The sequence below is a fragment of the Triturus cristatus genome, chromosome 10 (genome assembly GCF_964204655.1).
Source record: "Triturus cristatus chromosome 10, aTriCri1.1, whole genome shotgun sequence".
NCBI classification, from domain to species: domain Eukaryota; kingdom Metazoa; phylum Chordata; class Amphibia; order Caudata; family Salamandridae; genus Triturus; species Triturus cristatus.
In genome coordinates, this window is record NC_140593.1 from 677,006,054 (window position 1) to 677,032,116 (window position 26,063).

At 51.1% G+C, this 26,063-nt stretch overlaps 1 protein-coding gene across 2 annotated transcripts in view; it reads left to right on the forward strand.

Annotated features, from left to right (window-relative positions):
• The window catches only part of IFT140 (intraflagellar transport 140), a 1,808,590-nt gene that overhangs the window by 934,216 nt on the left and 848,311 nt on the right, over nt 1–26,063 (forward strand). For both annotated transcript variants that reach the window (XM_085628169.1, XM_085628168.1), the window contains exon 15: nt 18,779–18,912. In XM_085628169.1, coding sequence (XP_085484295.1) covers nt 18,779–18,912 — 134 coding nt within the window. The remainder of the gene's footprint in view (nt 1–18,778; nt 18,913–26,063) is intronic.

Sequence of the window (26,063 nt, forward strand, 5' to 3'; positions counted from 1 at the left end):
GAGATGTCGGGCAAACTGTACACGTACCAAGGGCTTTAATATCCAAAGGGTTCTTTCTCTGTTATTTCTCTCAGCTGTAGACAGGAAACGATAGAGATCTCTGCTTCACAAGGCCCTTAGAATAATACCAAAATAAACACTTTTGAAATGAATGTGCAAAGGGTATGTCCTGGGGTCTGCTGGCTGCCCCGGTACCCTGGGGCTGCAGCTGGAGTCGAGTGAGGGATTTTGTGCACAGGTTTTCCTTGTAACTTTTTCTAGAGGTTTCGTTGAGCCTAGCTGCCTGGGGTGGAAGGCTCAGGCCTGAACGCCTCCACCAGTCCCCACCATCAGTGGCGTAGCAAGGGTGTCACGGGCCCTACGGCACATGCCCTATGTAACAGGATACTGTAACAATCAGAACTCAGTATGCCTCCGAAGCCTCTGGGGCCCGGTGCCACTGCACCTGCTGCACCCTAGATAGCTACGCCCCTGCCCACAAGGCTGACCGGGACAGAGTGGTACTGTGTGTGCAAGACAGCTTCAGGGCGTCTCTCATGAGGGGCTGAGATTCTTTCACACCTTGTTGGGCCGGCTTCCAGGCGCTATCATATAAACGATAGCGCTTCTTTGGCTAAAGTCAAGCACCTCTCTCGAGCACGGATCAACTCGGCAAGTCTGCAGTTGGGCAGCTGCGCTCTACGTCCGTTTCCCTTCCGATTCTCTTCCCTTCTCTCTCGCTCATACTCCCCTCTCTCTTACCCACTTTCATCTCTCCCTTTCTCCGCATCACTCTCCCAAACGCCTGCTAAGCATATTCTGTTTGCTGTTTCTCCTTTGAACTCTCTCTTTCTCTCCTGCTTTCTTATTCGCCTTCTGTTTTCTTTTTCTGCCCCAATGACTGTCCATCTCTCTCGCTCTCTCCCACCCTTCCTCTCTGATTCGCTCGCGGTCTCTTTCTCGCTTCGAGCCTGCCACCTCTCTCCCGCGCTTTCTCTCCTGTTGCTCTGTCTCGCACTTAACCTCGCACTCAGGCCATCTGAAGGTTACCATCAGATATACCTCCAAAATGTACTTTTCATAGGGGAAATAAAACATCAAACCTTGATTACATTTTGGTCCCACTGGCATTATGGTCAAAATTAAGCGATTTCCGCATATTGCCAAGAGAGGATAGCGACCATAATGCTCTGGAGCTTGAGCTACATTGCTCTGGACTTGAATCTTTGGAAAAGAACAGAGAGTCTCCAGATGCTGGGCTACTCCTTTCAAACAATAGGCGAAGAATAAAATGGGAGAGTATATTAGCGAAACAAGGGTTGTTACCCAAGTTATACGCCTTAGTTACCCCCTTGCTAGAGAAGGCTCAAGTTTTAAATATTGATTCCAGTATGATGGGTCTATTCACTGAGCTGGGTCAGTTACACGCAGACCTTACTACATCCGTGTCAGAAATTCTAACTAGTAAATCCCACAAGGCCCGTGGGACCATTACTGGTCCCCTCTGGTATAATTCTGCTTGTAGGAAGGCCAAAAGTGACCTCCTCTTTGCAATAAAGAATGGACACGACCGGGAAAAAATTAGAGAACAAAGACAGGCATATAAATTTCTAACCAAGAATGCAAAGCTGGAATGGGAACATGAAAAGTGGGAGAAATTAACGAATTTTTTGGCATGCAGAGACTCAAGGAAATTCTGGTGCTGTGTAAACACAGGCTCAGAAGAGTTGGTCTCTGCGGTCGAACCCAATATCTCAGCTAAGACCTGGCAGGACCATTTCCAGTCTCTATATATGCCATCTGAGGAGACGGTGGAGGATCCTGCTCAGGCACATACAAGCATACTTTCGGGTTCGTTTCTCTCCTTTTCACTTAAAGAAGTCAAAGCAGCTATTATGGGTTTGGCGTCAGGAAAGGCACCGGGTCTGGATGGCCTCCCGGGAGACCTATTCAAACAGGAACCTGAAGTCTGGGCACCCTACTTTGTGTTTTTATTTAATTCTATTTTAAAGGGTATGAAGCTTCCTGATACTTGGCTGGGAGCAGAGATCGTCCCAATTTTTAAAAAGGGTTCGCCTCTGCTCCCAGCCAACTATAGACCAATCAGTCTCATTGACGTCTCCCAAAAATTATTTGGCAGACTTATTCTTAACCACCTACAAGAGTGGATAGATGAATCAAATACCATGAGTACATATCAGGCTGGCTTCAGGAGAAAAGTCTCCACTATTGATCAGATTTTTAGATTAAATTGTATCCATTGGAAAACTGTTTTAATAGAGGGCGGCACTTTGTATACTATTTTTGTTGACTTACGTGCCGCATTTGATTTAGTCCCACGGGACAAACTTTGGGTCGTTTTGGACGATTTGGGGGTCCCCAAGGATATATTAGTCATCCTAAAAAGACTCCACTCGGGGAACTACGCACGGGTGAGGTTTGGAAGGGGGGGCACCTTGACTGACCGTTTCCCCGTTGACAGGGGGGTTAGACAGGGTTGTGTGTTGGCGCCGACTCTGTTCTGCCTCTTTGTCAATGGGGTGATCAGTTATTTGAATGCGCTGGAAAATATTGATGCTCCTAGACTTGGAGGCACAGGGGTACCTGCTATTCTCTTTGCAGATGACACCCTGTTGCTTTCAAAGTCTCCAATGGGCATCCAGCGGATCCTTGATGGATTCTCAGATTTCTGTGCGATTCGGGGGTTGGAGATCAATGCTTCGAAAACCAAGTATATGATCTTCAACCCCCCCCAGAAACTACGTCCCAACCCCACTCTAGGACCCATTAGGTTGGAGAGGGTCTCCACATTTGAATATTTAGGGATAACATTAAACAAGTCTATGACCTGGGACTCACATCGCACTAAGGCTAGACTCAAATTAACCCAAATGACAGGAGGACTGGCAAGGATGTCCCGTGGTCTGACTTATCAGCCGCTTTCCTCTCGTCTACAGATTTATAGGATGCAAGCAAAAGGGGCAGTGACCTATGGTGCTGAATTGTGGGGACATTCCGCCACCCAGACTCTTCAGATCTCTGAGAACAATTTCATCAGACAATTAACAGGGCTCCCGCCCAGCACCCCTCTTTTACCACTGAGACTGGATTTAGGTCTCAGACCAATCCTAGAAGAACTGGGTCTCAAACCCCTATTGTACTGGCGGAAATTATGGTCGGTACCAGAACTGTCTAATTTTAGATCTGAGCTCCAGGAAATAATGAGACTGCGCAATCCTGTACGGTTTCCTTGGCTCAGACATATCAAACAAATATGCGAGGCACTAGGCAGGCAAAACCTATGGTCCGACCCAGAAAACACCTGCCCTAGAATTTCACGACAGTCCCTCTCAAAAGCCTATTACGAACACCAACTGCGCACTAACATAAACAACACAGAGGAGAGGTCCCTGACGGGCAAATTCTTGGGGGTAAAAGATTCATATCTGCAGGAGGTTGTATATGATAATATTGGCCCCCCATATACCAGGAAACTTTTTCTGCAATGGCGGTATGGCACCCTTCCTCTCAAAGTGCACAGTGCGCGATGGACAAATTCTGAGAGCTCACTCCAATGTCCAGCTTGTGACCACTGGAGGGAGTGCGACTTGCATATAATATTTTTCTGTCCAGCATACAGAAAAGCAAGAAATTACTGGCTAGTCCCAATACTCAGAAATCTGGGCTTCAGGCGCTATCATCTTGCTTACAGGATTCTGAAAAGTGATCTGTCACCCCCAATTGTATTCGCAGTGGCAAAATTTTTAACTTCAATGTGGCACAGACGCATCCAGTGTATTAAGTCATTGAACGAATGATGGTTTTACAAATTGTTAAATTGACTGTAAATTGTAACTGTATTCCAATGTTATGAATTTCTTTTATGCTGCAATTCTTTTATGGTCCAAGAGACCGAAATAAAGAACAATTGAATTGAATTGATTCGCTCGCGGTCTCTTTCTCGCTTCGAGCCTGCCACCTCTTTCCCGCGCTTTCTCTCCTGTTGCTCTGTCTCGCACTTAACCTCGCACTCAGGCCATCTTACGCTGTCGTCCTCTCGTTGCCCGTGGCAGGCTTTGTCTCGCTCCCTCTCTCTCAGGTCTGTTTATCGCTGTCTCCTTCCTCTTTCCCTCTCACTGCTCTTCCTTTTGTATGCTATCTTTATCCATTCACCTCTCCTCCCACTCCTGTGGTCCCACCTGAGGGGACACTAGTACACCGCGTGCCCCCCGTTTGTAATCCATGAGCAGACACGTTTGTCCCCAGCCTCCTGTAAACGTTTGAGAGGGTCAAAAAAAATACAGGGTCCTGGGGCTGCGTGAGAGGGCCAAACTACAGTGCACTGGGTGGGGCTGGGTGAGAGGACCCAGGGGCTGCGTGAGAAGGTCACTACTGTGTACTGGAGCTGCGTGACAGGGACACACTACACTACAGGGTACTGGAGCTGCGTCAGAAGGTCAAACTTTCAGTGTACTTGGGCTGCGTGAGAGGACACAGGGACTGCGTGAGAGGGTCAAAGTGCAGGGTACTGGGTGGGGCTGCGTGAGAGGGTCAAAGTACAGTGTACTGGAGCTGCGTCTGGTGAAACGCTTACAAAACTACGAACATTTTTCTATAGATTCATGTTGTAGTCCATTCCCCAAGCAAGGCCTCTCTTCACGCCTAGAAGGACCTGCCCTCTAAGCGCTACTAAAAATGTTTGCAAAAAGGCAGACACACCGCTCAGCCCGTGTGTGTGGAGGGGAGGGGGGGGGGGGTGGAAGGACGGTCACTATAAGCAGCTCAGAAGTTATTGTCCAGAGAGACTCTTTCTATGCAAGGAGGTGTAAATGCTGCACCCTGCCCCCAAAAGCTGTCCAAAAAATATTTAGTCTAGTCTGGCACTTTCCGTGGAAAAGCATCTCGCAGCAGCTCTGCCTGCTGTGGCTTGGGGGTGGGGGTCGTTAATGGTAAAATATTAGGGGAATTAACCCCTTCGTTCGCTTTGGTCTGCTTCTGAAACACAGCCCTGTGCTTAAGAGTCACAAGATAGACGCTTAGCCCCAAATCACCGGGAAATAATACGAAATACACACACCTCATTCTCAACACACACGCCCAGGAGAAATCCCATTGCAACATTCAGCGGCAATATACATGACGCATGGACCGCCATCCAAGAATGCAAACTATACGCAAACATTCACACGCACACGTCACATAATATACGGCAACATTTTATCACAATGACACGATCTACACTGAGCGGAAATCACCAGAGATAAACTACACTCGTCACCAACAGGATAGAATCACCATGACCGTCACCACGAAACACGAACTTCTCACTGAAGAAAACATATAAAAGGCACGCGTCATTACCGAATAAACATTACAAACACATGTAATCACTAAATAATAACAAGCATTTACAATGCAATGGTCTCGGCATTGGTAAAGTTCGAGCTATTGGCATTGCTCATGACATTATTTTTGTTTATGTTTTTTGTTTTTAAAACATTTAAAGAAACGGCATTGTCATGAGCAATTCCAATAGCTCTAACTTTAACAATGCCGAGACCGTTGCATTGTAAATGCTTGTTTGTTTTGAGAATCTGGTCACCCTAGATACCAGGACCATATGTTTAGTTTGTATACGACTCAGCGTAGTAATTTTTCCCTGGGTTATGTTTTCTAGATTATTTTTATTGTATAGTCATATCACACAATACTCTTTTCCTGAAAGAAGTGCTTGATGTTGAGAAAAATTGTGTTTTTACTTTTGTTTTTACGACGTTTACCCACGTAAGGTCGCTGGCCTTCCTCTGTGAGGGAAGAGAACCTAACCATCGTCCAGGAGCAGCTTGATAGTTCAACAAGCGTTGTTGTCCCACAATATTACCGTTGAAATACAGACCCACCGAAATTTCGAGATGGTAGAGTTATTTTCGATTGCCGAAATACCGGCAAGGCGAAGGTTATAACTGTACATATACACTTACTTTATGATATTTCGGAAGTCAATGTTATATGTCATCTCTGTATCGATATTTCGGGGTCGTTATTGTTCATCAAGTACAATGCACCAAATTTAGTGTTTCGCAAGTTTCATTTTGCATTGGGAGTCTGAATTTGGTTGCATACACACATCGGCCGCTAGAGAGCGCAGCAAACTCTTATCAGATCTTAGACCCAATACATTTCCACTTTATCCAAACGTGCAGTTGTTTGAAAGTTAAAATCACAGTTCGTCTGCACATTCTCTTAGATGATTCAAGCTTTGATATCTAAAGAATCGACTTTTTTGTAAACGAAACCTATCCGACATCATCTTTGAGTCAGTAACCACTATTTAAAACAGAATGTATGGCTGCATTGCAAACATTTGCTGTTTACTTGGCCTCTTAGAACTAGTAGTCTCAATCTGAAATGGTTCACAGTATGTATTTTTAACACATACCGAGTTCCTTCAGGAGTAGATGGTAGAGCTCACATTTTGCCAAATTTCTTTTTTTTTTTTTTTTTAATTACCATTTGCCAAGTTTATTGCTTGTCATTCACCACAAACATCAGTTCTTTTTTTTTTTTTTTTTTTTTTTTTTTTTGAAACCGTTTATTACAGAACACATAAAAATATACAAAGATGGGCCTACAACCTTCCGGCCGGCCGCTAGTAAACAAAAGGAGCATATGATACACATTGTAGAGCGTGCATTGCGGCTGAGGAAGAAGCACAGGAGTTAGCAGCGTTGATAGCAACCCCGTCCGGACCACACTATACGGTTTCATTTTAAACTGAAAGAACAACCAAAAGAACAAACCCACAAGGCAATCCACAGTCAGAAATAGCAGCATGTGCTCCCCTAGAAGGGGGACCCTACCAGTCCATGGGAGTATCAAGAGGGGGAGGAAATCAGGACTAGGGCTGGGTAAACTCAATGCCCGGAGCAACGGAAGAGGGATCAGCTAGGGGGATGGGGCCGGCGACCGATCGGGCAATAACGGCGGAGCACAAATCCCCCCGCGGTAGGCGTTCCAGGGGCCCCATACTTTCACCCATGTCCCAGGCTTACCTCTCGCCACATACACCACCTTTTCCCGAAACATGCACCAGTCCATATGTTCCTTCCAGGCCGAGACAGTCGGGGACCTCTGGGATCCCCACAGTTGAGCAATATCACGCTTGGCCACCATATATCCCAGAGTCACCCACCACGTCTGTGGCGCCGAGTAGTCAGCAGGTTCCCACACATTCAACAGGCATCTCCTCGCTTCGGGTAGAAGCACCACATGCGTAACCACACGCAGGACCTCATGCACACCACGCCAGAATCGCTCCACCTCCGGGCATTCCCACAGTATATGCAGAAAGGTCCCCAAAGCACCACACCCACGCTTACACAACCCGTCCACAGCATAGCCCATACGCAGGAGCCTTGGCCCCGTCATGTAGACTCTGGAGTATCTTGAGCTGGACGAAGCGAAGGCGGGCCGGTATGGCCACCTCTTTCGGGGAGGCCACCGCAGAGGTCCAGTCCTCGTCGTCCAGCTCCAGTCCATCGGCAACCCAAGCCTCGCGAAGGGCAGTCAGCAATCCTGAGCGGTCATTGATTAGTTTTTTGTAGATCAGTGAGATCGTGCTGTCCGGAACATGTCCATCCAGCACTCTATCCTCCAGGGGGGAATACTCCGGGATGGATGCAACGTCCGGGAAGACGGAGCCCAGTGCATGACGGATCTGCAAATACCGAAAGTACTCCCTATCATGCAACTGGAATTCCGTCTGCAGCGTCTCGAACGTTTTGAATCCTCCCCTCGTCCAGAGATCCCCCACTTTACTGATGCCTATCATGTCCCACTTCTCGAAGCCCTTCGAGGTCCACAGGGAGCCCAACCGCTCGGACGCGTATAGTGGTGTTGCCCGGGTCAGACGGTCCTTCCACCCCATCGCCGCATTGGCCGCGTGCCACACACGCACCATGACACGCGTGGGGCCGGTCAGCCGCGCGTCGGGCGCGTCGGAGTAGAGCGCTCGATTATAGTCCCCACCCGGGAGTAGCATCTTGTCCATTTCATATGCCGGGTTTAAGGCGGGTCCGTACAGGCCGTGATTAATCGCAGCCAGCTGGGAGGCCCAATAGTACCGTTTGATATCCGGGAGGGCGATCCCTCCGTCATACCATGGGAGCGTCAGCTTTGCCAGGGCGATACGCGGCCTCCCGTCCCAGAACAGGCGGCGCTGTAAACTCTCCACCTCACGGAAGTAGCGCGCTGGGACGAGGTCCATGGTGTTCTGCAAAGCGTACAGGAAACGCGGCAGAGACATCATCTTAAACAACGCCGCCCGGCCGAGCGGCGAAAGCGGCAGGCGCCGCCAGCGTGCGACGTCTACCTTCAGGCGCTGAAGGGGGGGAAGCAAGTTCCGTTCATACCGGGCTTTCGGGTCCAGAGTAATGAAGACACCCAGGTACCGAAATCCCTGCGGGGCGATCTGGATCGGACAGCCCCGCGGGAGAATAGGAGCCTCCCCAGAGAGAACATACACGCACGATTTAGCCCAGTTGATGACAAGACCGGAGTTACGACCAAATGAATGTAAAACATCAACCAGTACTATCAGTGATTTACGTGGGGAAGCTAGGTACAGAAGGATGTCATCAGCGTATAGGGATACGCGGTCCTCATACTCGGGGGTCCAACGGAGACCACGGATGGAAGGCTCCCACCGCAGCCACTCCGCCAGGGGCTCCAAGGCAAGCGCAAAAAGGAGCGGCGATAAGGGGCAGCCCTGTCGCGTGCCCCGGCCCAACTCAAACGGAGCCGATACTCTACCGTTCACCACCACCTGCGCCAATGGGCCCGAATACAGCAATTTGACCCAACTGATGAAGCCTGCGCCAAAGCCAAACTTCGCAAGCATCGCCCAGATGTATGGCCACTCAAGCGTGTCAAACGCCATAGTGGCGTCCAAGGACGCAAAATGGCCGGCTCACGTATGTGCTGAACACGTGCGAGTACCCCATGCAAACGCCGCAAGTTAAGGGCCGTGTTACGCTGGGGAATAAAGCCGGACTGATCCTGGTGAACCAGTTCGCCCACCACGCCGACCAGCCGATTGGCCAGGACCTTGGCGAGAATTTTGGGCTCCGCGTTCAGTAGCGAAATGGGCCGATAGGATGTAACCCGGTCCCGAGGTCTCCCCTCCTTGTGGATAACCACGATTGTAGCCAGACGCTGGTCCAGCGGGAGGGAGCCCACCGAGTGGGCTTCCAGGAACATCGATCGGAGATGTGGTGCTAGCGTATCCGGTCGCAACTTGTACAACTCGATGGGGAGACCATTAGGACCCATGGCCTTGCCGGAAGCGACCGAGCGTATGGCGAGGGCGATTTCGTCGGAGGTTGGAGGGGCGACCAACGACACTCTGTCCTCCTCCGAAAGGGAAGGCAGTGCGATATCCCTGAGCAAGGCACGGGAGTCCTCTTCAGAGCGGGAAGACACCGGGGAATAGACCCCACGGAAATAATCCGCGAAGCAGGAGACAATTTCTTCCGGCTCAGTCACACACACACCGTCCGTCGTCTCAATTAGCGGGACTACACGACTCGCTCTCTCCTTTTTGTCCAGCCACGCAATCAATTTACCAGCCTTATCACCCACATCATACAGTCTCCCCTGTTGCTCTCTACTGAGGCCCCTGGCCGCCTCCGTGACGAGGGCCCTATAGGCCGCTTGCTTGAGTTGGAGAACATGTAATACGGCATCCGTCACCCCACATTCTAGATTACCCTCCAACTCGGCTATCTCAGCTTCCACCCGGGTCACCTCCTCCCGCTCGCGCCCCCGGGTGTGGGAAATAAGGGACAGGGCCTCTCCTCGTAGTACTGTCTTGAATGCCTCCCACAGTGAAACAGCCGAGGGCACGGACCCCACATTCTCGTCAAAATAGCGCTGGAGGGATTTAATCAATTCAGCGCGAATGGTGGGGTCGCGCAGGTACCAGGGGTTGATCGGGACCACCCTACCCTCATCCCTCGGAAAAAGATCCAGGTGTAACAGGAGCGGGGAATGGTCCGAGATACCCCGTGCCAAATGGCGCACCTCTCCCACCCTCCCAACATAGGCCACCGGGACCAGGACATAATCTAGTCGTGAGAGACTACCATGGGCCCCCGAATGGAAGGTATACTGTAGTTGCGTGGGATGTTTTAAACGCCAGCAGTCCACCAACCCCAAAGTGTCCAATAGACCAGGAAGCCACGCTTGGGCCCGGGGGAGGTCCCTAGGGGGGTGACGATCCACAGTACCGGAAACCACCGCATTAAAATCCCCCCCCACCACCAGAATCCCCCCCGGAAGGCCAAGGAGGAGGCGCCCCAGGTCCGCAAAGGTAGTCGACTGCAGCCCCGGCGGGACGTACACTGACACAAATACAACCACTTTGCCCTCCATCCTTCCCACCAAGACCGCGTAACGTCCCCTGTCGTCATGGAGCACCTCATCAATCTCCAAAGGGAGCGAGTTCTTAACCATGATGCCCACACCCCTTGAGCCAGACGTGAAGCCCGAATGGGCTACCAAGCGATAGCCACGCCGATTCATGGCGCAGAAGGAATTGCCAATGAGGTGTGTCTCCTGCAGGAAAACTACATCGGGCGAAATTCGCTTCAAGAACTGCAGGACTACCCCTCGTTTTATCCTGTCCCCCAGTCCATTCACGTTCCAGGACAACAGAGTTAATTCCCTACCCCCCATCATAAACAGAAGCCACAGTTTGTCCCCCCGAGAGCACTATTGAGCTAGTACAATGATAATTTTGCCTTGTGGTAAAAACGAACAACACCCCCCCATCCCTGCCCACCCATCCCAACAAAACTCCCCCCTCCCTGCACCGCTGCATGAGCCCGAACAGCCCCACCAACGTGCAGTGTGCCTGTCGCCCCATATATATAGTAAAGACTAGCTAAACCCCTTAGAGGAGGAAGGAGAACCCCCAGTAGACCCCACACAACCTCCATAGGAGGGGAAATTATACAAACAGACGCTTAATCGAGAGTGGCATCAGTTTTGTCCAGAGCGAAGTCCAATATTACCCCCTCAATCCCGATCCAGAGTGCCGTCTCCCCCCGCCACCCCCCCCCCGCCCCCCGGATCACGATCCCCCGACAGAGTGTCCAGCCAGTCTCCAGCCGCTTCGGGACGGTCAAAAAAGTGCGTGCGACCCTCTACCTCCACTCGCAGCTTGGCCGGGAAGAGCATAGCGTATTTAAGGTTCAGGTCCCGAAGACGGCGCTTGACGCCTTGGAAGCTCAGCCTCTGCTTCTGGACCGCTGGGGTGAAATCGGGGTAAAAATTTACCTCCATATTGTCAAGCTTAACCGGCCCATGCAGTCTGGATGCTTGCAGGATAGAGTCTCTGTCCCGAAAGTTGAAGATCCGGGCAATGAGAGGCCGCGGAGGGGCTCCGACCTTCGGCCTTCCCCCGGGAACCCTGTGGGCCCGCTCCACAGCGAAGAATTTGCTCAGCCCCCGTGGCTGGAGATGGGTAGCGATCAGGTCCTCCACAAACAGGTCCGCCGCCGCGTCCTCCCGTCCCTCAAGCACCCCAATGATGCGGATGTTGTTCCTCCGGGCCCGACTCTCGGAGTTCTCCAGGCGCCGATCCATAAGCGCGGTCGCCTGACCAAGCCGGCGCACCTCTGCCTGTAGTACCGCCACCTCAGTGGTAAGGCCCGATGCGGTGTGGGCCAAAGAATCAACTCGGTCATTGGTCTTGGAAAGATCGGCCCTCACCAGGCCAACATCCACGAGGACCGAGTCAATCTTCTGTGCCAGTGTGTCGAACCGCTGGCCCACCGAGGCCTTCATCTCGGCGATGGCGCCCATGACATCCCGCAGAGTCAGATCCGTGGGGAGGTCCGGGACATCAGGAGGGCCCTCAGGGGACCTGTGCGGTCCGCCGGGAGATCCCTTCTGGAGGGTGTAGCGGTCCATACTATTGGCCTGAAGGGTGGTGCCACGCCGGGTCGATTTGGTCTTTGCCCGATCTCCATCTTGTTTCGTGGCCATGGCCACCAGTCCCCCGGTCGCACCAGCCACGTCGTGAAGGGCAAGCAATCAGGGCCACAAGCTCCGGGGGGGGGCACCCCAGATCAGCGGGATGGGTCACAGCCAGCAGGCAGGCCGAGTCTCCCAGCGAGACCACACCAGCACAAAGAGCCCCGCGACCCAACCCTGCAGAGACGGCAAGGGGGTGCGAAAGCGAAAGCGAAAGTGCGGGGTACGCGACTCGCCAGGCCCGGCCCGCCGCTGTTGATCACTTTGTCACTGGGTCCCCCCTCAGCGCAAATCCGGGGTCTGGCGAGGAGAAGGCCGCAGACTTCAAACGGTGCTTACTCCGGTGTCCGAGGTCCGATTTGACAACGGGAAACGGGTGCCACCTCAGCTCAGGCTCACCAACACATTCCCCTCATCCAAGACAGGATTAATTCAGGATAGTCGTAGGAGGTCGCGGAGGTCCCCGGGAGCCTCGCACCTACGCGGCCATCTTGGTCGCGCGCTAGGCTCCTCCTCACATTTTGCCAAAATTAATAATAAATTAAACGTAACTTTTACGCCATTTTAGTCATTTTATGTATGGGTTCGGACAGTCTAGTCTGTCCTCTTCTACCTCTGTGCTTTTTCTACCACTTACTTTTAAGCCTTGTTTCATAGGTCCCGAAGTGTATGCGTGCCCAGGGTCCCAAAGCCCCTTAAGATGGCACTGTTAGTGTTTCAGTATGCAGAAAGTACTCAGCTGTTTCTGATGGATAGTTGTAACCGCAGATTCCTCACCTTTTGAATATTCCCCTGGCGTTAGAGTGAATCCAGAAACTGTTCAGCAACACCCTTGCACGCCGACAGGTGGTGTCCTGCGACTTCGAACCGTTGTCGTTTTGCTCCGGGAAATGCAATTTTTTAGGTCTCGCCTGATCCAGCGCATGCGCTGGTCTGCTGAGACTTATTGAGAGGGCTCCCAAAAGTGCTACCATGCCAGCATAGAGCTACAGTGCATGTGCGCGGGCGCGCCGCGCTTTACCGCGATTACTTTCACTTTCGCGGCCGCTTTGATGTTTGATCGTGATCGATCACTTTCACTTTCGGGGCCCCACGGCCGCTTTGCATAGCCAATGGGTCTCGCTTTTGGAACCTTATAAGTATTTAGTTATGCAACTGTTGCATAGCTAAACACTTATAAGGTCCCAAAAGCGAGACCTATTGGCTATGCCAATGCTTGTTTTTTGTTGTTGCATATTTATATAGCGCGAACTCGACCCGAAGGTATTGGAGCGCTTTACGTGAGCACCGTATTTACATTACACATTCAGGCACGGGGAGATGAAGTGATTTGCCCAGAATCACAGGATGTGGATGTGACCCTGAGGCTCGAACCCTGGTTTCCAGCACCAAAGTCGGCAGTTTAGCCGACGGACCACATCCTCTCATGCGCCCGGGCTGGCATATAATGGCCACCCCTGTGCACTGACTGACATCAATCAGTTCCTTTCTTTTGGCGCCCGCCGCGCCCCCATATGCGGATCCGGGGCTACATCTAGTTTCTTATTGAGACAGTTCTAATTGAATTTATCACAAAAACAATATCAGTGTGCAAAGGAGATCCCCCCCCCCCCCCCTAAAAATACAGTTTGTAAGCCTTGTATGGACAGTCGCAAACATGCAGTGAAAGATTCCAATCAGGTATGTCTTTGGTGCTTGGCATTGGAAAATGACTCCAAGGCCTGCAGTGGCTCTGCCCAGATGAACTTGAAGGCCTTAGGGGCTCATGAGTGGAAGCTTTATGTCACCAAACACCAAAAGACTCAATGCTGTGACAGGGCGAAGGGAAAGTCCTGTTTCTGCCCCCAAAGTTGTCCTGCGGCAGATCTTAGTCGTGGTCAAAGTCATCAAGTAAGTCAAAAAAGAATCACATGTGGGGCCAGTTGAGGCTCAACCCTTTCCGACAGCTCTCAACCGCTTGAGATGGTGCAAGGGCGTTAATGTGCTATCTGGTCTTGCTCCCGAACCCCATCTCCTTTGGAGTAGATTCCGACTTTTCTCCTGAGGTATCCTGAACTTCTGAGCATGAGTATCAGTCCTCCAATCAGGCTGCTCCTTCTGGAGGATCTGCTGTTGCAGAAATAAGGCAGGGTTCAGCACCCAAACCTACTAATGTCCCACCTTAATGCATGGAAATTCAGCAGCGAAAGCTGACAGCCTTTGGCCTCCCTTCAGAAGTATGTGATGTCATCGTGGTAGCTAGGCATCCCTCAACTAAGACCTTATACACCTGCCATTGGGACAAGTTTGTGGCTTGGTGTGCTGATAAAATGTTGATCCCCTCTCTGCACCTTTGTCTGATATCTTGTTGTTTGTTCTGTCTTTAGCCTCGCAAGGCTTTGCTTAGGGCACAATTAAGGGGTATCTTTCGGCCATTTACATTTTTTTACGGTTGCTGGATCAACCCTAACTGTTAAAGTCACAATTTGTGATTCTTTTCTGAAAAGGATTCCAACATTTGTTTCTTCTGAAACCCCTAATTATGCGCCAAAGGGATCGTAACTTGGTTCTAACGTTTTTCATGTGCTCACCCTTCATGCCCATGCACAATTTTCCTTTACACCTCTTGACCATCAAAAGAGTCTCCTCAGTTGCCATTACATAGACCAGGAGGGTCAGTGAACTTCAGGCACTTTCTGTGCACCCTTCGTACATCAACTTCTTCCCAGATAAACTGGTTCTCATGCATCCTTCCTACCAAAAGTGATGATGTCTTTACACGTCGGCCAGACCGTCATGTTGATTGCACCAAAGAAATCCGAGGGGATGATCAACTCTTAATTGGGCTTGCCGGAGTAAAGAAAGAAAAAGCTGTGCAGAATCAGACCATCTTCAGATGGAATGTGTTCTGCATTAACATCTGCTACGTATTGGCAAAGAAACAACCCCCTGAGCGTTTGTGGGCTCATTCCACCAGAGCCAAGGCTGTGATCACAGCGTTAGCCAACGGCGTCCCTGTTTTGAACATCTGTCAGGCTTCCACCTGGGCATCTCTGCACACGTTTACCAAACACTGCCCTGAAACTGAAGTCGTTTGCAACTGGCACTTTGCCTGTTCGGTTCTCCAGGGCTTCTTGATTGTATCTATTCGCAAACCTGTCTTCGGGGAGGTTTTGCTTGGGCATCTATTCCAAGGTAAGAAATCTGTGGCTATAAGTCTCCATCAAATGAGTTACTTACCTTCGGTTTTATCTGGTAGAGACTCTATCTAGCAGCAGAATCCTTACTGATTCTCCCATTCTCAGTGTTTCTGCGAACAGATTCTCTTTTATATTAAGAAAGCTCCGGTAGGTCCTTTGTGCTTTCACACTGATTGATTGGTTTTCTATGTGGCTTTGTGCTTCTGGCCTGGAAATGTTCCAAAAGAAACTGATGTTAGTGTGCTGGGTTGGGGCTTATATAAGCACCGCACAGGTCACATCCAGCACTGATACAGAGTTGACCAATTTCCACCTACTGGCACAGAGGTACTGCTCGAAAATTTCTGGATCCAGTCTTATGCCTGGAGAATATTCTAAGGTAAGGAATCTGCGGCTAGATCGTATCCCTACCAGATAAGGTATAGCTGAAGAAACTGGATCGCCTGCTACTTCAGAGTGCGGTCTCATGGTCGGCTGCAAATAAAGGCAGCCAGTTGCGAGTCATGATTGCAGAACCGTGTTCCACATTGGATTATTAAAGGTTCCCCGCACAGGTTCAGAACTGCTGCCACTGCTGGGGGGAGAAGACAGTCAGGATACCCCCACCGCAAGATAATGAACTTAGGACCTCACAGCAGAGTTTACAGCAGATCAACTGTCCCGGGCCCCATCCCTCTCCAGCAGACTCCACAGCCATTTTGTGGCCGAGGCCTTGGATCACCCAGACACAGTGGACAGCAGGGGCAGCATGCAGTCCAGTCCCCACTCCTCCAGCTACCGCAAACATACTTTTGTGTGTCCTTCCAGAGTCACAGCCACTCTGTCGCAGGCAAGATGCAGCATTTCTCCCAGGGTGACGAGCAGTCACTTGGGACAAGTGGATCCTGCTAATTGTCTATAGGGCTACTCCTTACCATTTACTTTCACTTTCCACCTACCTTAAGGCAGCTGATGGAGGACCACCTGTCTGTTTACAGCAGGAAGTGCAGGCCCTTTGGCCAAGGGAGTCATAGGGAGGGTCCCTGCTCCAGAAAGTGGCACTGGCTGTTACTCCTACAATTTTCTGGTTCCAAAGAAGGGCAGAAGCCTGTGTCCTATGCTAGACCTATGCCCTCTTAATGCCTTCCTGTGAAAAGAAAAAAGTCTGAATGCTCACCCAGGCTGAGGTCCTGTCTGCCCCCGACCCTGGAGACTAGATGGTAGCATTGGACCTGCCGGATGCTTATTTCCACATCCCCGTCCTGCAGGCCTAGACAGGCCCTGTCTGAGGCTCATGCTGAGGCAATGGAATTTTCAGTTTGCAGTGCTCCCCTATGACTTCGCCAGTGCCCCTCGTGCGTTCACACATGTGATGGCAGAGATGGCCGCCCATCTTCGGCGGTCAGGCTCCCAGTCTTCTACCTCAACAGCTGGCTGCTGAAGGCAGGCTCACTCCATGCAGTCATCACCCACATCCAGACTACAGCGAACCCTAACATAGTGGGGGTTCACTAACAATATGCTGAAGTCACACCTGACCCTTTTGCAGTCACTCCGATTTATTGGAGCTATTCTGTACACGTTGCCATTTTGTGGCTTTCCTTTGAGCGAAGAGTCTAGAACATTAGGCCTATTATCCAGATTTTTCAACTTCTGTCCTGGATCTCATTGTGAATGACTCTGAGGCTTCTGGTTCTACTGGCCTCCTGAATCCTACTGGTAAAGCATGCCAGATGGCATATGCAGGCTCTGCCGTGGGATCTAAGGTTACTGTGGGCACAGCACCAGGGTGATCTATGCGAATATGGCCAGATTTTGGAGGAGACTGCAATAGACCAGCAGTGGTGGTTGCTGAACTGCGTTGGATTTGCTGGAGTGGAGAAGGCAAGACAGTGCAGAAATGGACCATCTGTCGCTATGTCATTCACTACATCAAAATCTTCTACGCACTGAATATAAAACCGCCTCCAGAAGTTTGTGATCTCATTCCAGCAGGTACAAAGCTCCTTCCACTTCATTGGCAAAGCGGAGTGCCTGTCCTGGACATCTGTCAGGCTGCTACCTGGGGGTTGCTTCATATATTCACTAAGCACTACCGACTGGACGGCCAGGTCCATAGAAAAAGGGAATTTTGCCTGTGCGGTCCTGCAGGATTTTTTGGTCTGGTATGAGACAGTTCACCGACCCACCAGCCGTGATGTAAAGATTTGGCATCTTTTCAAAAGGTGAAGAATCTTTGGTTAGAAGTATCCATCATAAGAACAAGTTACTTATCTTCAGCAACGCTCTTTCTGGTGGATACTATATGTAACCGAAGATTCCTCATCAAATATGCCATCCTCCCTGCTCTGTGAACCAGACTCCTTTTCCATCTACTAAGGTCTCAATTCTAGAGATCTGCACACCAGTCAAAGCCAACCAGCTGTTGGGCTCTGCGCCTGGGGGCACAGATGCTCTAGAAAACAACTGGGTACATGGGTGCCACTTACCTCTGACCTCGCATGTCACTTTCGGAGCAGAATGCCACCTGTCAGCATGCAGAGGTACTGCTGAAGTGTTTCCGAATCCAGTCTGACGCCTGTGGACAGGTCCAGAATCTGCAGTTAGAGTATCCACCAGAATGATCATTAGAGAAGAATTTAACTTATTCTTTGGAGTTTTAGAGAGGACTACTCCCAAGGCCGGTGGGTCTAGAGATTTTTTTTATATGTGTATTCTATACTCGGTGAAGACAGTGTCTTCTAGCAGCTTCTTTCCCTAACAGTGGTGATTCCAATAGCTTTTTTTTCAGGAGGCAGGGCATGTGCTTCTTTTAGGGTTTGTGAATCTGTGTTTGTGCTACTTGTGTGCATAAAGAAATTGCCTCTTGTTTTGTTTTGTGAAAGTCTGGGTGGTTTCCAATGGGATTTAGGACATGCGATCTCCCTAGCCCATGTAATCTTATGTCTTTAGTGTTTAGCCTGCTGGTTGTGGCATTTGCTAGTTGTCTGGTGTTACTGCTGGCCTTGTCTTGCGAGCCCTTAGCCAATCCTTATGTGTACACCCAAGTGAACTTTTAATGGTGCATGTCAATGCCTTAGGGATGGCATCTTCCTCAGATGAAAATTCCAGACTTTTGTTTATGTTTTGAGACTCTGGACTGGACAGGATCCAGTGTTTGAAAAATAATTTTTGTGAAAGCCTCTGTATTCTTTTTTTCTATCATAGCTATTCTATCTCTTTTTACCTGAATAATCATTTAGGAATATTTTTGCCACCCCTACCAAAAACACCAATTTCTTCTTTAAATTTTTTTTTCAGTCTTATATTTCTTAGGGGGAAAATACTGTATTTTGTTGACTTTCCCATTTTTTTTACTGGCTATGACATGAAAGTGCATGAGAAATACTGAATAGGTGGCAACCTTACTCCTTAGCTTGTGTAATACTGTCTGTTGACTGCAGGTTCTGTATGGTGTGAAAGCTTGAAAAGACTTTCTGCCACCCTGGTGATTTTTACTATCAGGTTATTCTCTTTTGATTTTTATATGTGACTGTCGTAGGCTTCATGTCTTAGTTTTTGCCATCCACGCACAGCTGCTGTAATTAATGTTCTCTTATTGTCAGGCTGAAGGTACACCGGACTCCAAAATGTATTTCTATGATGTGGAGATGGACACAATGACCTTCTTCGATTTCTGGAGCGGCAGGACGGATGGTGTGGAGTCCTCATCCCTCTCTGGGCAAGAGCCAGACTCAAAGTAAGGGATTTCTTTTATTTTGCATCTCGACTTCTTTTATAGCACTTGTATATTTCTTTAGTCCCAGTTGATCTGGCCCTGTCATAAACAATTGTATATAAAATATGCAGAGTGACTGAACTGTAGATGTTCCGCCTCAAATCATCTCTGCAGCCTCATGCAGAGCGAGCAAACAGGCCAATCTGTAGCAGTGATCCATAAGAAATACCCAATGCACAATCACTGCCCAAGTCCCCTTGCCAGATCAGTGTACCCGGCGCCTACAATGTACATCTCCCTGTGTCTTTATGTTGCCTTTCTATTTTCTGGGTGAGAGAATAAATAATTTGTAGCCAATCTTCTGATGGGCACAGTTTCTTTTTCCCAATGGACAACAGCAAAATTATAGAAAATGTGTATTAGCAGTCAGCTCCCACTTTTTGATCAAGAAGGCAACGAATTTTTACCGGAGGCGAACTTGGAGGGGGTCGCGCAGCCACTACTGACCTCACAGTACTGCAGGAGCCCTGACGCTGTGGTTGCCCCCGCCGCCGAGCAGCTGACATCGCTCGGCTGCGGAGTGGGGCGGACTACAGTTCCCAGCCTGCCTCGGGACACCACCCACTTCCTGGTTGCCGCGCCTGGAGGCGCTTAAAAGCAGGCAGCTCCCACAGAGGAGCGGGGAACAAATTTTTACCGGAGGCGAACTTGGAGGGGGTCGCGCAGCCACTACTGACCTCACAGTACTGCAGGAGCCCTGACGCTGTGGTCGCCCCCGCCGCCGAGCAGCTGACATCGCTCGGCCGCGGAGTGGGGCGGACCACAGTTCCCAGCCTGCCTCGGGACACTGCCCACTTCCTGGTTGCCGCGCCTGGAGGCGCTTAAAAGCAGGCAGCTCCCACAGAGGAGCGGGGAACGAATTTTTACCGGAGGCGAACTTGGAGGGGGTCGCGCAGCCACTACTGACCTCTCAGTACTGCAGGAGCCCTGACGCTGTGGTCGCCCCCACCGCCGAGCAGCTGACATCGCTCGGCCGCGGAGTGGGGCGGACTACAGTTCCCAGCCTGCCTCGGGACACCGCCCACTTCCTGATTGCCGTGCCTGGAGGCACTTAAAAGCAGGCAGCTCCCACAGAGGAGCGGGGAACAAATTTTTACCGGAGGCGAACTTGGAGGGGGTCGCGCAGCCACTACTGACCTCACAGTACTGCAGGAGCCCTGACGCTGTGGTCCCCCAGCCGCCGAGCAGCTGACAACGCTCGGCCGCGGAGTGGGGCGGACTACAGTTCCCAGCCTGCCTCGGGACACCGCCCACTTCCTGGTTGCCGCGCCTGGAGGCGCTTAAAGGCAGGCAGCTCCCACAGAGGAGCGGGGAACGAATTTTTACCGGAGGCGAACTTGGAGGGGGTCGCACAGCCACTACTGACCTCACAGTACTGCAGGAGCCCCGACGCTGTGGTCGCCCCCGCCGCCGAGCAGCTGACATCGCTCGGCTGCGGAGTGGGGCGGACTACAGTTCCCAGCCTGCCTCGGGACACCGCCCACTTCCTGGTTGCCGCGCCTGGAGGCGCTTAAAAGCAGGCAGCTCCCACAGAGGAGCGGGGAACGAATTTTTACCGGAGGCGAACTTGGAGGGTGTCGCGCAGCCACTACTGACCTTACAGTACTGCAGGAGCCCTGACGCTGTGGTCGCCCCCGCCTCCGAGCAGCTGACATCGCTCGGCCGCGGAGTGGGGCGGACTACAGTTCCCAGCCTGCCTCGGGACACCGCCCACTTCCTGGTTGCCGCGCCTGGAGGCGCTTAAAAGCAGGCAGCTCCCACAGAGGAGCGGGGAACGAATTCTTACCGGAGGCGAACTTGGAGGGGGTCGCGCAGCCACTACTGACCTCACAGTACTGCAGGAGCCCTGACGCTGTGGTCGCCCCCGCCGCCGAGCAGCTGACATTGCTCGGCCGCGGAGTGGGGCGGGCTACAGTTCCCAGCCTGCCTCGGGACACCGCCCACTTCCTGGTTGCCGCGCCTGGAGGCGCTTAAAAGCAGGCAGCTTCCTCGCCTCGCGGACGCGCGCGGGCGGCGCCGGGCTGAGCCCGGGCAGAGGGCGGGCCGTCTGTGGCCGTCCGAGGCTGGAGGAGGCTGGGCTGGGACACCTCCCTGTAATTTTGTCTGTCGTTGTCAGGTAGCCCATATTATTACTTGTTCTCAGCTGTTCTAGGTCATTGCTTGGGGTTTTGTTTCAACACCTGGGCTGGTCCTGCCCTAGCGATGTCAACCCGCTCAGGCAAAAGCCTGAGGAGGGGCGGGGGGGGGAGGGGGACAGGGGGGGTATGGTTGGCACCATGGATAAGTTTATTACCCGCGTGGCCAATGTCATTGACAATGAAATCGCCATGGCTGAGCGGCGGCTATCACGAGGTCTCTCTGGATATAGACGGTCATCGCTGGGCTCGATAGCCTTGGTGCCCTCCCCAGAGCGAACACTGGACCCACCTGTCCCTGCACCCCCTTCCCTGGACCACCCCCGGGTGGCCGCCCTAAGAGCTAGTATAGACGGGTTGGAAATTTTGACGGCCACGGCACTCCATGCTGAAAACAATGTGGCCCCAGATTTAATGGCTAGTGAGGCAGCCACTTCCTTGTTGCCCCTGACTAATCCTTCTATTCACCCAATATCGCCCTCCCCATCGGCCCTTGTGGTGCAGGCGGAAATGCATCCAGTCCCCACTAAAAGGAAAAGATTGCCCACCCCACGGAAAAGTAGACTGGTCAAGGACCACAAGAGACCTAGGAGGGCTACCGTCAGGATGGGTGGCCCACATAAGGTAGTGGGGCAGGATTCCTGCCCGCTGCAGGGAGAGAAGGTAGAGGGTATATCTGGAGGCCCAGTAGCTAGCGGCTGTAAAGAACAGTCTTGTGGTCTTGTAGCCTCTCTACCCCCAGACTCCCTCCTAACCATGGAGAAAATGATGAAATCCTTACTCCTCCCGGTGTTAGAAAAAATTAGGGGGCTATCAGAGCGGGTGGATAAAATGGAGCAGGCAACCCTAGACAAATTTTTCTCCCTAAAATCATTTATTAAATTTCAGTTAAGAATTAGGGAGGATGGGTCAGGGGGGGATACTGACAGCAGGGAGGCCTTTACAGTCCAACAAGGTACAGCTACTTCAGTAGGCACTACACCAGTTGTATCCGAGGTGATTGATATGGCTGGAGGGACACCGAGGAAACCTGGGCCGGCAGCAACCAAGCCTGTAGAGAAACCAAAGCCCCCTAAGGCCGCTAATAACATCTCAAATAAAAAGTCGGCAGGTCCCATAGCTTCTGGCATCCCTGGTAAACCAAATCCTATCATTTCAACCGTCACTCAAGGAGCCCCTAGTAGACTTGAGATCTTATCATCTAAACCAGTTAAGCCTGCAAAGGTTCACGTACAGCAGACAGGTGAGGGCTTTAAGGGTGAGAGGGCCCACAATGTCAATCTCCCCCCTGCCTGCCAGCCCTTTGTAGCTCTGCTGACTGGGGTACCAGTGCTCAGCCCGGGTAAGCGTGAGACATTTGCTGATTTCTATAACAAGACCCTATTTTGGCTTAAAGAAAATAGACCCTTACCCAAATTTTGGAAGGGACGGATTATCCAAGTAAGGAGAGTCGGCTGGATAGGCACTAAGCAAAAAAATATAAGTGGGGATTGCATCATAGTAAATTTTGAGGACCCAAGGGTGACTAGCTATGTATGCAGTGGATCTGTGAGGGAGCACAGTCTAACAGGTAGCGGGGGACCAATTGGCATTCGCGACCTTAGTTATTTTAATCCCCCAAATTTGCCAGTGAGGCTAGCCGGATCCCCTATGCGGGAGGACTGGGACGGCAGACAGACTCGTGGAAGCCTCTCCCAATTTAGCCCATTTGGTAATAGCCCATGCCAGCCACATGGTCGGCTTTGGCAAGGCTATTGACATGCAATCTGGACAATACGGGAGAAGCATAATGATGCATCTGGGGAGACATCAATTGATAGTCTAACATTTGGATAGGAGTTGGTGAGGTCACCCACTGGCACCCCTTCCCCACCAACTATCTTTAGGGGGCACCCACCGGTGGTTTGCCCGGAAGCGCTCGAGCTGACTCTGTCAAGCAGGGAGTCGTCTGAGGGGGACATTTTATCCACGGAAGCTGTAGCGTTGCCTATCATTGAGATGGCTACTGCTAATGCCCCTCTTGCAAGTGACTTAGCTATGGGGTGGGGAGGGGCTGGCAGTGTGTCCCTGAAGGTAGCTAGCTGGAACATAGCGGGCCTTGTACGGAACATAAGCATACCAGATTGGAACGTATTTATAGAATCATTTGGGATTTGCTTGTTCCAGGAAACCTGGTGTTTGGAACCACAACACAAGATGGGTTATACTACCTATTTTGTCCCTGCCATACGGCCGAGCGGAGGGAAGGGGCGCCCCTCGGGAGGGTTGCTAATCTGGGTAAGCATCTCCCTGCGGTACTCCATTAAATGTATAGCTACTAAGTCACCTGACCTCCAGAGGCTAACAGTGAGAGGGCCATGTGGAGGGCCATGTCGAGGAACTCAGAAACTGTAGCGCTGACTCCTTCGTCATGCTAGCTGGGGACTTCAACTGTACATTTGAACCCCTTGCAGTGGACGATGTGCTAGGCACCAGAGATGATGATGAAAGGAGAGGTATCCCACCGTTACAAATCATGCCAATAAGAAGATGGTCACAAAGTGCCATCGATCTTAATGTCCTTTGCTTGGAGCATGGCCTTAGAGCAACTAATGGCAGGTCTAACTCAGACCAGAAGGGGGCCCATACGTTCAACAGAGTAGGGCATTCCTCACGGATTGACTATATCCTGCTGAATTATCGCTTGTGGGCTCACCTGGTAGATATGGTGGTCCTGCCGTCCATTGACAGTGACCACAACCCTCTGTCTCTGTCCCCTCTCTGGATGGGATTTTCCCCACCCCCAATCCCACATGAGTGGAGAACCACACATGAAGTTTGTCCCTCTAATTGTGGTAGGCGCCTGAAATGGAAGAATATCGTTGGTAATGAGGGAAAGATCTTGGAGGTAAAATCTATAATGGCTAATATCATACCTCGTTTAGACTCCCCTTCTATCAGTGCGCAGGAGGTATCCACACTGTTTGCCCAAACCACAAACGCATTAGGCGAACTGTTCTTAGCCCATAATGTGGGAAAAAGGGATTCCAAAAGGGGCGGCAAGAAGGGCAATGTTGGGTGGTTTTCACCAGCCTGACGCGATGCCAAAAGGGAATTAATAAAGGCAGTGAAATCCAAGAATGGAGCCCTGATTAGTGTCGCAAGGGGCAATCACAGGAGGGTTATATTTAAGGCAAAGGTAGAATGGGAGAACCAGTTTTGGTATGACCTGAAGGCCGCAAGCCTAAGGAAGGACTCAAAGGGTTTCTGGGACCTATTAAGAGCTAGGGATAAACCCGTGGACACAATGATAACTTGCAACATACCGGAGGGCGCGTGGTTTGACCACTTCTCCCAGCTCTACACAATGGTCCCAGGTAAGTGGGGAAGTTTGCCAGAACGGCATCCCTTAGTATCCTGTGAGTTTAATGATGAGCTCCTGTTCACAGCTAAGGAAGTGGCAGGGGCGATTAAACGCCTTGTCCCCAATAAAGCAGCAGGCCCGGATGGCATACCAGGGGATTTGCTACGTATTAATCCGGAGGAGTGGGGAAAACTTATCGCTGCCCTACTGAATGCTAGTTTTGATGGGGCAACTTTCCCGGTCTCATGGAAGGGTGCTGAGGTCGTACCATTCCTTAAAAAAGGGAGCCGGAATGACCCAGCCAATTACCGCCCCATAAGTCTTTTAGACTCTTCGCAGAAGGTGGCGGGAAAAGTGGTTCTGGGTAGGGTAATGCAGTGGGTCGAGGAAAAGGGCATTCTTTCTGACTTTCAGGCCGGCTTTAGATCGGGTATGGGGACAATAGAGCAATCCTTCCGGCTTATGATGCTGTATTGGAAAGTGGTTGTACTGGGCAAAGGCAGTCTGTATCTCGCTTTTATAGATCTGCGGACTGCCTTTGACCTGGTCCCACGCAGCCAACTTTGGAGAGTCCTCGACGAACAGGGTATCCCATCTTATCTACTAAGCTTGCTGATAAAACTGCATGCAGACAATTTTGCACTAATCAGGGGCAAAAAACAACACGAATACCTGTAAATAGAGGGGTACGCCAGGGATGTGTCTTAGCCCCCACTCTGTTTTCATTGTATGTCAATGGAGTGGTGGAGCACCTGCTGCAACATCCTGCAGATGCACCATCCCTGGCTGGTAGAAGAATACCTACCCTCCTATTTGCAGATGATACCCTCTTGATTTCTAAAACCCCGGTAGGCCTGCAGAGTCTGTTAACTAGCTTTAAATCCTTTTGTGATGCAAGGGGGTTAGTTATGAATACAGGGAAAACCAAGTACCTGGTCCTTAATCCACCAAAAAAGATAGCTAAACCACCGATTCTAGATTCTGTTCCCCTCGAGAGGGTTACGGAGTTCGATTACCTCGGTATTCGTCTCTGTGACTCTATGAATTGGAAATGCCACCATCAAAAGATGTTGCTGATCCACAAGAGGGTGGTGGGTGCCCTTCTCAAGGAACAACGTGCCTCAACCCTCAAACCCATTGCGCCTATACTAGACATCTACAGGGCAAGGGGTGCTAGTGCAGCACTTTATGGGGCCGAACTCTGGGGGGTACATAATGGGGGTACATAATGTGGACCAGCTGTCCCGCTCAGAAAGTAAATTCCACAAAGATCTAATGGGGCTCCCCTATAGAACCCCAACTCTTCCACTGCTCCTAGATATGGGGACTCGGTCAATTAGTGACCAGGCTAGGCTCCGTCCTCTCCTTCTATGGGCGCGAATTTGGAGAGTCCCAGAAATGTCTAGCTATGCGGACGGCTTAACTGATGTGTTGGGGCTGCCAGGCTGGTCCAAGATCTGTTGGCTGAGAGAAGTCAAGCGTCTTCTCGCCAACCTTGGCCTTGGCGACGCTTGGAACAATAGAACTGCCCCCCCAAAGTCTGTCCTTAAGAAGATATACTGGAGTTGGGTAGCCGACGGTAGAAGCAGTAATGCCAACTTGTGCAGGACTACCCTGGACTTCCTTTTGGTAAA